The sequence below is a fragment of the Ambystoma mexicanum genome, chromosome 3p, assembly GCF_040938575.1.
Source record: "Ambystoma mexicanum isolate Mex_15411 chromosome 3p, UKY_AmexF1_1, whole genome shotgun sequence".
Classification (NCBI taxonomy): domain Eukaryota; kingdom Metazoa; phylum Chordata; class Amphibia; order Caudata; family Ambystomatidae; genus Ambystoma; species Ambystoma mexicanum.
Window position 1 is genome coordinate 911,723,391 of NC_090925.1, and position 16,268 is coordinate 911,739,658.

Genomic DNA, 16,268 nt, shown 5'->3' on the forward strand with positions numbered 1-16,268 from the left:
TACTGGACCTCATTACGAGGCTGGCGGTAGCCGTGCCTGTAGTACAGGCACGGCTGCCGCCGGTATTCATTTTTTTCCGGCGCCCAGAAAAGGGCAATTACCTGGTCATTCCGACCTTGCCGGACCGGGTAATTGCCGTACTCTGGGCGCCTGAAAAAAATCTTCCCCATCCCCATTCCCATTTGAGCCCCATAGGGCTCAATGGGAATGGGGAGGGTGGTAGCACCGGTACCGTTAATAGCGGTACCGGTGCTAATATCATGTTCTGCTCGCGGGTGCCGGTACGGCCATCAGGTCAGACCTGGTGGCTGCAAGGACACCCGCGAGCAGAACTCCTAGTATGGCGGTATGGTAGCAACGTTGCGGCAGCGATACCAGCGCCATTGTTGCCTTACTGCCATACTTGTAATGAGTCCCTGAAAGTGCAGTTGCTTAACAGCTCAGAGTTCCTGTGCAGGGGGCTGCCTGTGTTATGCGATTGCTACAACATGAAATTATGACAGACTCTCTTGATGCTTGTCTGGCGCTTTATTTCACAGCATGCCCAACTCACAGCCCTGAAGAGCAGGGAGTGGATCTTTCAGGCTGCAAGCAAACAACATAAGCACCAGTGTGTCTAAAGAGGATCTCTGAAGAGTCCCTCTGCTCAAAGGGATACCTGGGTGCCTTCCAGACACCTCCACGTTAGGATAGCCTTCAGTATGTAGGTTCATTGCTGAGAATACAGTGTTTAAATAAGGCCTCAGATATGCAGTAAAAGGCAACCCCTTTCTGCTCAGACTGGTGGGAGGAGAATTCACGCTTTATATTATCCACTGACACGCGTCCGGTGCTCCACACATGATTAGCGCCCTCTGCTGGGGTGGGATACACACTCTTGATTTACGCGCCAAACGTCAATCCCCAGGCTCACTCAGCACTCACACAAACACCTGGTATTTCACCGGTCGGGTTCAGTGAATTCAGTTCCCTTATCAGGAGGGAGGGAGCACAAGCGAAGGCGAAACAGGACTCACAGGTATTCAGGGATGGAGTCCTTATTAGAGTAATCAACGTCAGCCTCTGCGGAAAAGAAGAAAACAAAAGTGAGTTGTCAGAAACCATGTATTAATGGACGTCGAGTGATCCCCTCAACCCCAGCCTTGCATAAAGTCCGGCTGACTTTCCTCAAACCAACCACTTGCTGGAGAGTGAGTCATCCAAACTGTCATTTCCAAATCCAACAGAAGTGAGAGACTACACTCACTCCATAACTGACTTTTAAATCCCTAAATAGGCGATAGCTTTCTGCCCCAAATCTCACAATGATGAGGAAACCCCGCCCTTCAAACCTATGAGCAAAGGGACCACCACGGGAAGCCCCCTCCCAAAAACTATATAGCTTTAGGGTGGAAGGCTTCCTAAATTCTCCTGCCATGACCTCTACACCTTGCAGAGGTGGGATATTGGTTCCGCCAGCATTGAACCCAATGAATGTATAGTTGGGGGGCGGGGGGTGCTATCTTTAGCCCTCATCCCCAATCTGTGCAAACCTGGGCATGGAGCACGTCATTAGCCCCCCAGCATTGGGACTCAATCTACCGAGGCAAAGGGAAAGTGGCCCCTTCTGCATTGACCTTTAAATTGAGTACAAGGTGATCGAGACACAGCACACAAACTCAAACGCTGCTTTCAGACCCTGCAGATGACAAGAGAAAGAAGCTCCAACTCCTTAATCTGACAGAGATGGAAGAGAGGGTATCTAGTCTATCCATCGAAAATACTTTAATTGGAATAAAATCCAATTAAAGGTTTTAATTGAAATGCATTTCCATCGAAATGCACTTTCATTGAATTAATTTCAATGGATTTCGATGATGGGTTGAGGAAAGGGTTCATTTTTGATTTCTGAAAAAGGGGTTTGCGGGTATGGTAGGGGGGAGGCCCCTTGGTGGTTGAGGGGGGTTTGAGGGGACCCATCCAATTAAACCCCTTCCCCCAAGCTACGGGGAGCTGTGCAGTGCTGAAATGCATTAAAGATTGCAGCACTGGACAAGGGTTACATTTTTAAAGTGGGGGTTGGAGGGTAGGGTTTAGGGGTGGAGGACTCCTGCGGTTGAGGGGGATTTGGGCCCCCCCAATAAACAATAGAAACCCCAATTTACAAGGTGCTGTCTAGTGTTAAAAATATAGATTGCAGCACTGGACAGATGCCTGTAACGTTATATTTAATCGAATTTCCATTTAAAAAAATGTAAAGTGTTTATCTTCGATGAAAGGGTTTCGATGCATAAACAATTTGCAGTTTATGTATGGGAATTCGATGGAACATTTTTCGTTGGAATTAATTCGATGCAATTTACCTTGGAGGGAAAATCTTCGATGGAAAGACCATAAACCGGAAGAGAGAACCACCCCCACACCCCACCCCCCCACCTCCCTCAGCCTTAACGCAAAATTCTGCTCTGGTAGCAGAGAGGACTCTCGAACCTGAGGCTCAAATCATTAACATGTGTGCAAGAAAATCCACCAGTCAGGATAGACCTACAGTCAGGCCCCCATAGGCCAGAGAGGAGGGGGGAGAGGAACCCCCATCTATGAACTCGAAAGCTGCACTGGTGGTAGGTAGGATTCTCCGGTCTTGCTTTTGAAACTCTGCATAGAGTGAACTGAGCAACAGAGGACCCCTTCAATCCACACACATGTGGGCCTCATCAAAAGTTGGGATGTAGCCCTTAAATGTGGAGGTAACAGTATTACTGCCACATTTAACGACTGGACCTATCACAAATCGGGCGCAAAATGGCCTGTTTTACTTCCAGTTTTTTTCTAGAGGTGAAAATCCCATTTAGCGACCTGTATTACCACCGGCTGCATTGGCGTGCAGTATTACCGCCGAAAATGCCCCTTTGGATCCAATGCACCCAATGGGGAATGGGGATTTACCGTTAGTGCCCAACCCGTGATCCAGCGCTAATGCCGCCGGACCGGTGGGCGCTAACGCTATTACAGTTGGCCGGTATTACAACAGGGATACCGGGCAACTCGTGATGAGGCGCACAGACTAAGAGCACAGCTTGAAAATACAAAAAGGCTGGTAAAGACATGATCCCACTCTTAAATACTGCACAGAGGATAGCAGGAGGGCGTGTACGCAAGAGCACACATGTGGAAAAAAGGATCCCGTAAATTCCTCGCAGCTCTTACACACAAACCCAGAACTGAACGAAAGAGAGACACGCCAGCGCGGACAGCTAGTAAAAGCACATAGGACAGAATGCACAATGAGATACTGGTGGGAGAGTGCAAACCCTTACATCATCCCTGACCATGAGAAGGAGAGGACATTTCACGGGCAAAACTCAAACCTGGTCAAGAAAGAGAGAATGCCCAGTGAATCACAAACCCCAGCCTTAAACCCTAATCAGGCACAAGCAAACCTCCACACATTCACCTGCAGAGGCTGTCTCCCAGAACTCTACCGAATACATTGCCCCCTCTTGAAAACTCTGAGCCCCCTCTGATCTTGAGGCTCAGTACTCACCATCATTTTCATAGCTGGGAACGCTGTCTGTAAAAGGAGAGAGATTAGAACCATAAAGCGAGTGCAAAGTCCGTATAGAGGGCGACATAGCAGAGTGACGTTGGAACAATGGATATATCTCTTCAGAGTATAGTTAACTGCTTTTGGGAGTGGCATATTCTCATTTTTGCATTGTTTGGGTGTGGAACCTTTCAGTATATAGTGCCAATTACTAAAGGCCAAAGGAGGAAGTTTGAGGCGGAAGTAGACTCCTCGTGTAGCATTGGAAGAAAGGTTTGCTAAGAACGCCAATATGGTTTGGAAAGTTAGACATTCTTCTCAAGACAGCTCGGGCAAAATGAGACCCCGGGCAGCTATGCGCTTGCTATACAGGCCTTATTGTCCAGGCACACATTTATTGGCATCAGAAATAAATACATTAGGGTGCAGTTATTCATGCAAACTTTAAATATAAATTCAGGTTGCCCCCTCTTGTTTTGCCCCAAAGCAAGAGCGTTACTATAATGGTTTCCAATCATAACATCTCTGTCATGCATAGTATAATCAAAATATCTTATAGAAATGTTGCATTTTTTGGTTAGCTAGCATTCAGTATTGGCAAATACAAGTTGGGGACCCTGTCAAAATGGACTAAGTACCCCAGACTAAGTACCCCAGAGAGGGTGTGTGGAGAGTTGAGGAGGACCCGAGCTGTTCATGTCCATTGGTGCCGCTGTCTGACCCGTTGTCCGTTGGACTCTGTCCTGGCCTGGTCTCTTTCTTTGATCTTTCTTTGATCTTTCAGGTCTTTCCCAGAGGAGTGGAGTTCAGAGAAGCCTGATGTGCCAATACAAGACCCATGAACTACAGTGACTAGCATGCACCAAACTCCTCCAAAAGCGATGGATGGATAGTGGCTCATTGGAAGCAAATGCAAATGGACCAGGAGTCCCCATTCAGGATTTATCTGCTTTTCGTTCGGCTGTTTGCACAAAACGTTCAAAGCTACCTTTACACAAACTACATCTTGGGATCATTTTCGTCTTGAAACTAAATTTACAAAACCCAGGTTTTTTTTTAGCGCCATGCTAGTTTTGCATTCAAGGTGGGGTGAAATAACAGCTACAGTCATCTTTTTTTATCGACATTCTCTAAGAATGTATATACCTGTCTGAGTGGCTTTTTATTATGTGTGTACTTTTTCAAGTCATCTCTTCAGAAAACTGAGTACTGTTGAAAACCAAACATACAGATGCGTAAAAGCAAATGGGTCCTGAATCTGAAGAATTTATCTTCGTGGTGAACTGAAGCTTGCAGACTGCTTTCAATTCAAATCCCAGTTTTGCGCCACTTAAAGTGTGCGCAGTGCTCGACCTGGGCAAATCACATTATCCCACTGGTCACGGTCACAGCACGATGAACAGTGCGTGTACATCCCTCACCAATACAGAGAACACCCACTGTCAACATCAAAAACATAGCAGGCATCCCTGTTGTTCCACGGATACGTCAATCATGTTTCCTAGCAACATTAGTACTCCTGCCAGTTTACTCCCATTAGGCTAATGTGCCAAGACATGATGAGCGCGCATCCATGGCACTACTGCATGGCATCTGAAATTAACCACACTTGTCACACTTCGGGCACACATTCACACCCACACCCGCCAGTCCCAAGCACACAGGCAAACACCTGCAATCCACCCTTGTTCACAAAGCAGACAGCATCGTCAAGACCCAGAAAGGCCAATCCGTTTTTCTTTCAGGGGTTGAGAAAATGTGCGCCATTAAAATGGCCGACATTAATACCAGTGCCGTAAAGCAGCGTTAGAAGCACTATATAAAACAACCTATTATCATGTGTGTTTATTTTTACCACTTGCTGCTGCACCCCACCCATGGTGATGCTTTACAAGCAAAGTTCGATATGTTTTGCGGGTTCTATGTTCTTTCATCGTCAGGCTTTCTAACGCCTGCCTTTTAAATGTGGAGAAAATAACGAAAAAGTTTGATAAAATGTTTTTTTTGGGGCGGTTCCCCCCACAAACCTCACCCCCCCCCCATGTTTTACTATTCCCGAATCCCCAACCCCTTATCTGCCCTTGCCCACAGCCCCCCCAAAAATTCGATGAACTTTTTCGTTTTTTTCTCCACGTTTAAAAGGCAGTCGTTAGAAAGCCTGGCAATGAAAGGACTGAAAGGACGTCATGTGGTTTTGCGGGTTTATTATAAAGTGCCTTGCACTGCCCAAAGGATGCTTTCAAGCACTAAAGAAGAAGATGAGAGAGGGGATGAGGGAGGGTGGAGGAGCACTAAAGGAGAAGATGAAAGGGGAGCGTGGAAATCAACCGGTGGGTGACTAGAATTAGACCAAAACACCATGATGAACCGAAACGGTACCACTACATATTATCCCCACCAAAAATATCGCTGTATATATGGTCGCCTGGAACGACCATAGGTGATATTTTTTGGGGGGAACATTTTTGGGGTTTTTGGGAGTGGGGGTTGCAAGGGTGTCCCCCGCTCCTTTAAAAATAATGCAGGGGTTGCAGGGGTGTTCCACCGCGGGTTCCATGCCTTAATATCCACACAAAAATATGGCGATATTTTTTTAAGCCAATATTTTTGCGGGGATATTAACACATGGAACCGAAGAAATGGTACAGAAGACTTGCGAGTTGCGACAGGTGTACACGTTTGCTTCTCTTGCCTGGATCTGCCCTACACTGCTAAACAGGCACAGTAGACACCAAACGGTGAGGTGGCTGGGTGGTCGCACAGGTGTGTCTCTGCAATGGAGTGGAGGTGAGGTGCAGTTTCATCGTCACACCGTACAATTCAGCCCATTGCACAGCCCCGGCACATCCCCACTGCACAAAAAGGAACAGGAGACACCCGGGGGCAAGCACACATCTTAGGTGCTGGGGAGCCTGCCACCACTAGGGTTCGTGCATCAGTGCACGATAGAAGACTTAAAAAAAGGCTATGTTACACTACTGCGCGGTCTGAATGACACCTGGCCTAGTAGGATCGTTGTCTGTCTTCCCCTTGTTCCCCCCTCCCTGCCTCGTCGCGCCTTGAAACACTTGTGTATAGGCGCGTTACAAATGCCATATCATATCATATCATACTTAAAAGTTGGGATTAAGGGGGATCCCAATTGGACAGTACATCTAAAGAGAATGAGAAACGAAAGTGAAAAAATCCTGTGGCCCTCTCACTCGCAGTCATATGTACCATGAATGAACAAACTGCTCCTGAGAAATAAGCCATGCAATATGAGTTGCTAGTATTATAGCCTACCCCCCTCCTCCTACCTGCCCTTAACATTAATGGCTCAAACTCGAAGTACTACTGACCTGTGTACAGACTATGATGATCTGATCGCGAGTCAGTCTGAGTCAGCCCTCTACCCCCCTCTTCCTCCTCCTTGTTTTGCTAATTGGATGTCGCGCGCTGACACCTCCCTCCCTTGTTTCCTGCAGACTGATGGAATTGCTAGATCCAGATCTGGCTGGCATTGCTACTGGTACCTGCCTGGCACCCAGGCCCAGCAGCATCATCATGCCCATGCAGAAACCTTGCTTGCTTGCGTTTCAATCTAAATTCAACACGAACGAACCCGAAAACGCAATGTAAATCATGCCAATTGCAAGAAGAGCTGGTGCCAATGTGGCGGGAGACACGGAAGAGCAGATCACAGGGATCTGCAGGGCGGGTGGAGGGCAGTCCAGCCTTTTGTCGTTTCGTTACCCGTCCATTACAAGTGTTAAAAAATAGTTGAGAGAAAATAAACACTTGAGAGGCAGGCAGCCTGGGGGAAAACAAGTTATAAAGTCGTTTTAAAGGTTGTATACTAATTGACCTTTTCACAATTGACCTTGGGAGAATTAACCTCAGGAGAATTGAGCTAATTTAGAAGGTCAATTTTGACATATATGCGGGGGAAATCCCCCGCAACCCCCACACCCAATCCAAAAAACCCTGAAATCCCCCATCCAATCCCCTTATATTATTTATAATCCAAAACCAACCCAATACATATATAGAATAACTAAAATAATATAAAGGTCAATTGTGCAGAAGGTCAATTAGGACCACTATAATTAGGTCAATTGTGCAAAAGGTCAATTGTAAAAGGTCAATTTGGGTAATACCATTTTAAACACACACACCACTGAATGGGGTGGTGTGCATTTGTTTGGCCCCCACTCCTGATTCTCCTGTCAATCGGCCCAGGGCTGAATGCCTGAGTGGCCTGTCCACCCTTGCCAACATATCTATGCTTCTCCATTTCATGAAGCTCCAGCATCCTTTCCCCATAGGTCTCCCAGGAAGCATCCCTCAACAAGGCTCTGTCTTTGGCTCACTCCTTTTCACCCTGTACACCTTTTCCCTGGGCAAACTAATCTCACCCTTCGGCTTTCACTTCCACATCTTCACTGATACGCAGATCGTTTTCTGCTTTCTCTTCTTCACGCTTGCTATCTCAGAGCATAGCACCAGATGGCTCTTCGTTATCAGCCACTGGAAGTCTGAATGATTCATGATGTAAACTCCTTCGAGACGGATGTCAGATTCCTCCCTGACTCTAATGCTAACCCCATACAACATCCCCCTACCTCCTGGCCTCTGCACTCCATTACCCAAGGCTTTTCAACTTTGGCTTCTCTTTGACAGGCACTTTACATTTCAGCAGTTCATTGCAGCTGCTGCCACTTCCCAAACATAGTGAAGACCACCCTCACCTCGTCCATCACTTCACTAAAAGTCAGATGTGTACCATGTTGCTCACCAAGCTGCATCCCTACTACTTGGGCTGGACCTATACTCCTTTACTCATTACAAAGTTCTCAACTTGGCTTCAAGCAACCTCTTCAACTCTCTCAGATCCTCTCCCACCTCTACAGGCCATCACCATTCTGAATGTGCTCCATGCAAAATCACTCTCTCTTCAAGTTCCTAATCCTGATCTTCAAATGTATCCATGGTTTTCCCCTGCTCCCACCCCTTTACCCTACTAGCTGCATATCTCCCTATGTTCCCTACTGAGCTCTACAATTCTCCTCTCCCCATAACTATTCTATCCTTCACATCACCTCCCGCTCCTTCTCCCTAATTGCCCCAGTCCACTGGAATGATCTTCTCTAGGCCATCAAAGCTAGCCCAACAGTAGATTTGAACAAGACACAGTTCAAGCTCCAATAGCTTGGTGAAGGGACGTCACCTACCTCCGTTGTGCGACTCGCCATCCGACCCCCAGCCTACCTCACTGGATAATGTTATATGCTAATGCATATATGTAAATTAGACCCATGTACAGTTCCCTGTCCAGTCCTGCATTTGATATATCGAGGCAGCGGAGTGCCTGCAGGAGCCGAAGCATGATCCCCCTAAACATCAGGAAAGCCCTGTTGGGCTTTTGAATTAAGTAATATTGAGCCCTGCAAATATGGCCGCCTTCACTGCAATGACAGTTTCTGATTACCTGAGCCCTGAAGTGCGCCCGCCTCTGCCTACCTCCCATAAGCTAGCTGAGCATTATATATCACTTCCCCCTGGGAGCTGGGAGGGGATGCCTTCCCCCATTAAAGGCCGACATTTGAGGCTTGATGCCAAGTTCCCTGTATGGCCCTGTGCGGCCATGGACGGCTTTTTGGAAACATCTACTGCAAGGTACTATATAACACATTCCTTTAATGTTCTTAACCTCTCCACTTCACGTCTATTGCCCTGCCATGACGCCATCCCACTTACAACCTTTCTACCATCTTAACTGTGAAGTCCTGGCAGCGAAGCTCACCCCTCTTCTCCTGCCATCTACCCATGCCGTCGGCAAAGCTTTGCGCGACTCCTGCTACCTGACACAATCCCTGATTGCATATAAGCCCTGCCTGAGCTTCTTACCATTCCATTTGTGCCAGCGTTGCACTGGCTCCCCATGCTTGACTTAATCCTCCACTGTAACACTACTGCCCTAATCACCTTTCCTGCTACCTGCCAGTGGATTGCAAGGTGCACCTGCCCCCTAGCATGCTGTGGCACCTCACCTCTCGCCCAACACCCTGCCACAGCGGCACAAGCTCCTCAGATCCCAAGCACTCCTCTGAGATTCACATCGCGACCCTGCCTAGGTCACGATAGATGAAGGCGCCTCACGACATGCGCCTCCCACTCATTCCAACATTCCTCCTCAACCATGAACCATGAATAGGACATCTAGTGAGCCCTTAAGCACCATCCTCCCCTCCTTACCACTGAACCTGCAGGATACTACATTGCTGATCACAGGGACGATTTGGGCCATCAACCTGACTCACACCCCAGTGGTTTCCAACCTCTCATTAATTACTGGCTCACCTGATCCTACAAATTCTATGAATGAAGCCAAACGCCTATGCCTCATCTCCATGGGTTAACTCTGTCGCTCATAAGACTGCCTCCTCCAGACGAGCTTCACAATACTACCCTCTTGCTGCTTTGCACTATTACTAACACCACCACCAACCTTCCTGATTCCAACACCTTCAGTACTTTAAGTGGGAACACCTCAAATAACACCACACCTCTCAGTACTCCTGCAGCTACCCAGCCAGCTATTATAACCGCACACTCCTGTGCTGTATCCCACTCACGTAACAACCACTTTAAGAACGCCTCTGCTGGGACTCAGAACTGCCAAACCATGGCTCGCCCCCTCACTCAGGTCAACTCATGCAAACCTATTACCAATCCTACTGCCCTCTCACTGAAATGTGCATTAGTAAATGCTAGGTTACTCGCTTCCCACCCCTTGGATATTGCTGACCTCAGTATAACTAACAACCTTGATCTACTAGTGATCTCGTAACCACAACTTCACACTGCCACAGGCCCAACCATATCCATAGCAATACCGCCTAACTACACTATCTATTGCCAAGACAGACTTGACACAAGAGATGGTGGTGTTGCCCTCATAGCGAGAAGCTCACTACCACTCAAAGAAATCAGAAACCCGAAATCAGAAACCCGATTTTCCCTACTGGAGAACTCCTAACTCAACCTGCCGCGCACATCCACAGTAACTATACATGTGGTGTACTGTGCTCCTGGCCCTATCTGCACTTTTGAAGAGGAAATCCTACACCTCCTTGCTGTCTCCAAACCCACGTCCAAGACTATTCTCCTTGGCGACCTTAATTTGGGATACAACAACCAAGCTGATTTAAATGCACTGTCCCTAGCTAACTCTCTTTATGCACTAGGCTTTGCACAATGCATCATCAGCCCTATGCATTCTAAAGGTCGGATCCTCGATTGGCTCGCCGACTTCAATTACAATATTGACATCACCTCCAATCAGCCTTGCCCTTGGACTGATCACAACATTATTTATTTTACATTCTCTGCGTCCAACCTCCCTCCTTCTGCGGCACCACCGCTACCCCCTACATTCTCCCTAAGCACCACATCCTGCCCATACTGGATGAGTTACTCCCTCCACGTATGCTGGCCAATGACCTGGCTGTCCTGATTGACCGCTATAACCTCACACTTAACCAGACTATCAACACTGTGACCCCTCTCGCCCGGCGAAAAGCCTAAGCAATCGCGCATAACAATGCATGGTTCTCACCTGACCTCACAGCCCTCCGCCTACTCAAATACCAGGCAGAAAGCAAGTGGAAACACAACCCTACTGAACCCAACAAAGCGTGCTTCTCTCTGGCAGCAAATGTTTTAAAAAATGGCTATTCTCCAAGAACAAATATCTGTCTATAACACCAGAATTGAGAAAGCAAAATACAGTACCAGGGAGCTCTTCGCCATCATGCGTGAACTTGTTTCGCCCCTTGACCCGGCCAGCCAACTGCACCCAGGACAGCAACTGGTGCAGTAACACTAATATCCAAAATTCCCTACTACTTACAATTGACACGCTCCAAAATAAGATCATCAGTAAAACAATGATAATTGCTGATCCTGTGCCCCCACCCCAACCTACCTGACAAAATCCTCCCTCTTTCAGCTTTAAACCCATCACAGAACTAGAGGTCACTCTGATTATCAAAAGCCTCAAACCTCCTTCTGCTAGGGAGACATCTGTCCAGCAGCAGTGCTGAACCACTTGCACCCTTCATTGTCACCTTTATAAATGCCTCCTTCACCTTATGTTCAGTACCATCCAGCCTTAAGGATGCATACTAAATACCTACTCTGGATTCCAACATCCCTACAAACTACCGTCCATTCACCACCATCCCCTTTCTCTTGAAAATCTTGGATTGTGCAGCAAACTTCCAGATTCAGCTGTACCTGGAATCTAACAACCTTCTGGGCCTGCGCCAATATGGCTTCCACCCTGGGCATGGTACTGAATTTGCCTTGCTGGATCTAAAGAACCAATTGGATGAGATTAAAGATGCTGGCAATTCAGCCCACCTTCTGCTGCTAGACTTGTTGGCCGCCTTTGACTTGGCGGACCACCAAATACCATGCCAACACTTGGCTTCAGCAGCCCACTTTTCCCCAGATGCTATTGTGTGGCGTTCTTCCTTTCTATCTGAGTGGACTATGAGAGTCTTCTCAGCCAGCACTGCAACCCTTCCAGCCCCTGTTAAGTGTGGTGTCCCTCAAGGCTCATGCGTGTCCCCCACCGCATACAACATATTTACAAAACCCTTATTGGACTTGCTCAATGACAAAGGAATTTCTTACATGAACTATGCAGATGACACACAGATCCTTCTCCTGCTCACCAGGAACTATGCTACGGACACCACCAACGTGCATTCAGTCTTTCACGCCATCTAGGCCTGGATGGCATCCCACCACCTCTGTCTAAACGATGAAAAGACTGACATTCTCTTAGTGGGATCCCACAATTCACTTAGCAAGCTTAACCAATCTTACAAATCCTTCACCATAGACGGCATCACCATCCAGGCTCCAGCAATGTCAAGACCCTGGGTGTCTATCTTGATGCTACCCTGTCCTTAACTAGGCAGGTCAATGCTATTGCCTCGTATGCTGCTCACATTTCCAAACTAATTAACGCATGCAGACCCTTCCTAACTACTGAAAGCTGTGTCACCATTGCGAGAGCACTAATAGGTTAGAGACTGGACTACTGTAATGCCTTATTTATAGGAACATCTTTGCATGACCTTAACAAGCTTCAAATCATACAAAATAATGCCCTCAGGGCAGCACTCAACATCCCAAATTGGGAACATATCTCAGCTGCAAGAAGAAGCACACACTGGCTACCAATCAGCAGATCCCATCATCTTTAAATCTTTATCTATCACGCACAAATGCCTCTCCAATGCGGCACCAATGTATCTCTCCCAGAAATTCTCTAAATCTCAGTCTGCCAGAACCACCCGTTCTACCTACTCTCACCAATTTACCAAGTTTCAAACGAAAGATCTGGAGGGTCCAGCTTCCCGGCCATTGCTTCCAAGAACTGGAACTCACTACCTCTGTCACTGAGAGCTGAACAATTATACTGGGTTTTCTGGAAACAGTTCAAGACCTTACCCTTTTCTGCAAATCTTTCCCTTGTCTGAGCCTCTAATGTTATGATATGATATGATAGTTTATTTATGTCAAGCTGATTGGCCCGAGAGGACCGCGTACCTGTAGTCTTGGTGGTTGGTCTCGCAGAGGTCGCCAGTCTGGAGTCCAGGAACTGATGAGATAGCGGCACGAGGAATCAGCCTCTCCACCACCCAAATGAGGAACTGGGTGAAGGATGGACCAACCCCCAATGTCACAAAGGCACTCTCCCAGGTAAGCGTGACAAGAGGATGTAGGCTCAGATGGAGGGAACCATAGTCCAGGTAGAGCTTGTTGTCCAGACCATGAATCTTCCAAAAACCTCAGTGCAGCGACAGTTGATAGATAGACCAGTGTAGCAGATAGGTATTCGTAGTAGGCAAAGGAGCTTGACTGGTGCAGATAGTTCCAATGGTACACAGGATGAGATTCGGAGTCAGGCAAGACAGGAAAGAGTGAGGACAGTTGGAACTAGTTGTCTGGCCAATTAGAGAACTGTAGGAACGTGCCCAAGATGGAACAGGGGAATGCAGGCTAGTGTGGGATAAGTCCCCTCTACACAATGATGACTCAGGACAGAACTCCGGAATGGGCTGAGGGAAGACTGACCCAGGGCAAAACCTAGGTAGTAGCTGGAGGCTGGCTGGCCCAGGGCCGAACCCAGGTGAGGATTGAAGGCAGGCAGGCCCAGGACAGGACCCGGATAAAAACTGGAGTCAGGCTGGCCCAGGGCAGGCCACAGGTAAGGACTGGAGGCAGGCAGGCCCAGGACAGGCCACAGGTAAGGCTGGAGGCAGGCAGGCCCAGGACAGGCCACAGGTAAGGCTGGAGGCAGGCAGGCCCAGGACAGGCCACAGGTAAGGCTGGAGGCAGGCAGGCCCAGGACAGGCCACAGGTAAGGCTGGAGGCAAGCAGGTAAGCCCAGGACAGGCCACAGGTAAGGCTGGAGGCAGGTAGGCCCAGGACAGGCCACAGGTAAGGCTGGAGGCAGGTAGGCCCAGGACAGGCCACAGGTAAGGCTGGGCAGGAACAACGAGGAAAGCGAAGCGAACCGCGTTGAGACGCGGCCCGCTTTGACTCGCGGCCTCTTTTATGGGCCGCCGGCGCCCGAGAGGCCTGGAACGCAAACCGTTCCGTTTCCGGGCGCCGGCGAACCCAGAACGAGGCTTGGAAGGCAAGCCCCCACGGCGCATGCGCGGAACCGAGAGAGAGGACCTCCGCGCATGCGCCGAAGGCCGCCGGCCCTGTAATCCGTTGCTCCCCTCCCGGCGAGTCCCCAGACGCGAACGCGCGGGTAGACTCGCCAGGAGGAAATGGGAGCGGCAGACCCCAGTCTCCCGCGTGACATGACACTATGCCCCCTCCCAGGAAGACCCGGGGCCCCAGGCTTCCAGGGAAACCGTACGTAGAACTCACGTATCAGCCGGGGAGCATGCACGTGCTGGCGCGGTTCCCAGGTACGATCACAGGCCGGGTACCCCTTCCAGTCAACCAAATAGTGGAGCACCCCTCTACGGTACCGGGCATCACAGATCTCGTGTACCTCAAACTCAGGGACCCCCTGTACCAAAACAGAGGCCGGACGAGGAGAGGTGCGGCCATAATCATCGACCACATAGGGTTTTAACAGGGACACGTGAAAAACGGGATGTACACGCCAGGAAGAGGGTAGGTGAAGACGGAAGGCTACAGAGGACAACCGTTTGGTGATAACAAAGGGTCCCAAATATCGAGGGGCCAGTTTGACGGGCAGATTGCGGAGAGGCAGGTTCTTTGAGGACAACCACACCTTGTCGCCCTCCTGGAAATTAGGTTCTGCACTCCTCTTCCTGTCTGCCTGTCTCTTCATCCGATCCTTGGCTTCACTTAAGATCTTGTGTGCAAGTTCTTGCTGTTCCCGGATGTGTAAGACCAGACCATCAGCAGAGGGAACAGTACTAGATGGAACTGGTTGAAAAGGCATTAACCGAGGATGTAGACCAGTGGAACAGAAGAATGGGCTGACTCCAATGGAGGCATGAACAGTGTTGTTGTAGGATACTTCGGCCAGATCTAGCCCACCTTTCCAATTAGACTGTGTGGCATTGGCAAAACAGCGGAGGTACCCCTCCAAAGTCTGATTGGTCCTTTCGGTTAGCCCATTTGTCTGTGGGTGATAGCCTGAGCTTAGAGCTCTATGTATTCCCAGATGACCACACACCTGTCTCCAAAATGATGAAAGGAACTGGGTACCTCTATCCGATATGATTTTCTCTGGTAGGCCGTGCAACCGGTAGATGTCGTGCAGAAACGCTGAAGCCATTTGAGTAGCTGTAGGGATTTTCCGGAATGGGATGAAATGGGCCAGTTTGGTGAAGCTGTCCACAACCACCATTATACAGGTGTACCCTTCAGATGGAGGCAAATCCACAATGAAATCGGTGGCGATGGTATGCCATGGATAGGGAGCCACTTCGGTGGGCATTAACAAACCCAATGGTCGTCTTCTGGGAACCTTGCACTGGGCACATATTGGACAGCTGTCAATGTACTTCTGGACCTCGGTCGCCCAACCAGGCCACCAGAACTGTCGGGATATCAACTCTCGAGTGGCTCTGACCCCGCGATGTCCTCCTATGGGTGAATCATGGAATCCGTGTAGAATGCCCCTTCTAATGGCTCCTCTGGGTATGTAGAGTCTTCTTTGAAAAAACAACAGTCCGTCTCGTTCTGATACTAGTTGCCGACTAAGAAGGGACGTTCTTTCTGGATCCGACCGAGTGGCTTCCGCGATGGACTTAAGGTGAGAGGACAAGGCCAGCAGAAAATGGCGAGGAGAAATCAGTGGCTGTTCTGGACAGGGCGTCCCATCTACGTTTTCCAGGGACCTGGAAAGCGCATCCGCTTTCGTATTGGAGGTTCCCGGGATATAAGTAACATGGAACTCAAACGGAGAGAAGAAGAAGGCCCACCGGGCTTGACGAGGAGTCCGACATTGCAGAGAGCGAAGATATTGCAGATTGCGATGGTCTGTCCGCACCTCCACAGAAAAGCGTGCTCCGAGGAGAAAATGTCTCCATTCCTCGAACGCGGTCTTGATGGCTAACAGTTCCCTTTCAATCACCGCGTAGTTTCGTTCGCTGGGACTCAACTTGCGAGAATAATAGGCTACTGGATGTTCTACCAACGTGATAGGATCTTTCTGAAGAAGGACTGCCCCTACAGCAAAGCTGGAAGCATC

The 16,268-nt window shown here is 48.9% G+C and overlaps 1 protein-coding gene across 1 annotated transcript in view; it reads right to left on the reverse strand.

The window, feature by feature from the left end:
• LOC138581100 (uncharacterized) overlaps nt 1–16,268 on the reverse strand; it is a 604,063-nt gene that overhangs the window by 167,911 nt on the left and 419,884 nt on the right. The window contains exons 7-8 of the mRNA XM_069652175.1: nt 3,524–3,550; nt 1,017–1,062 (exon numbers count right to left, since the gene is read on the reverse strand). Coding sequence (XP_069508276.1) covers nt 1,017–1,062; nt 3,524–3,550 — 73 coding nt within the window. The remainder of the gene's footprint in view (nt 1–1,016; nt 1,063–3,523; nt 3,551–16,268) is intronic.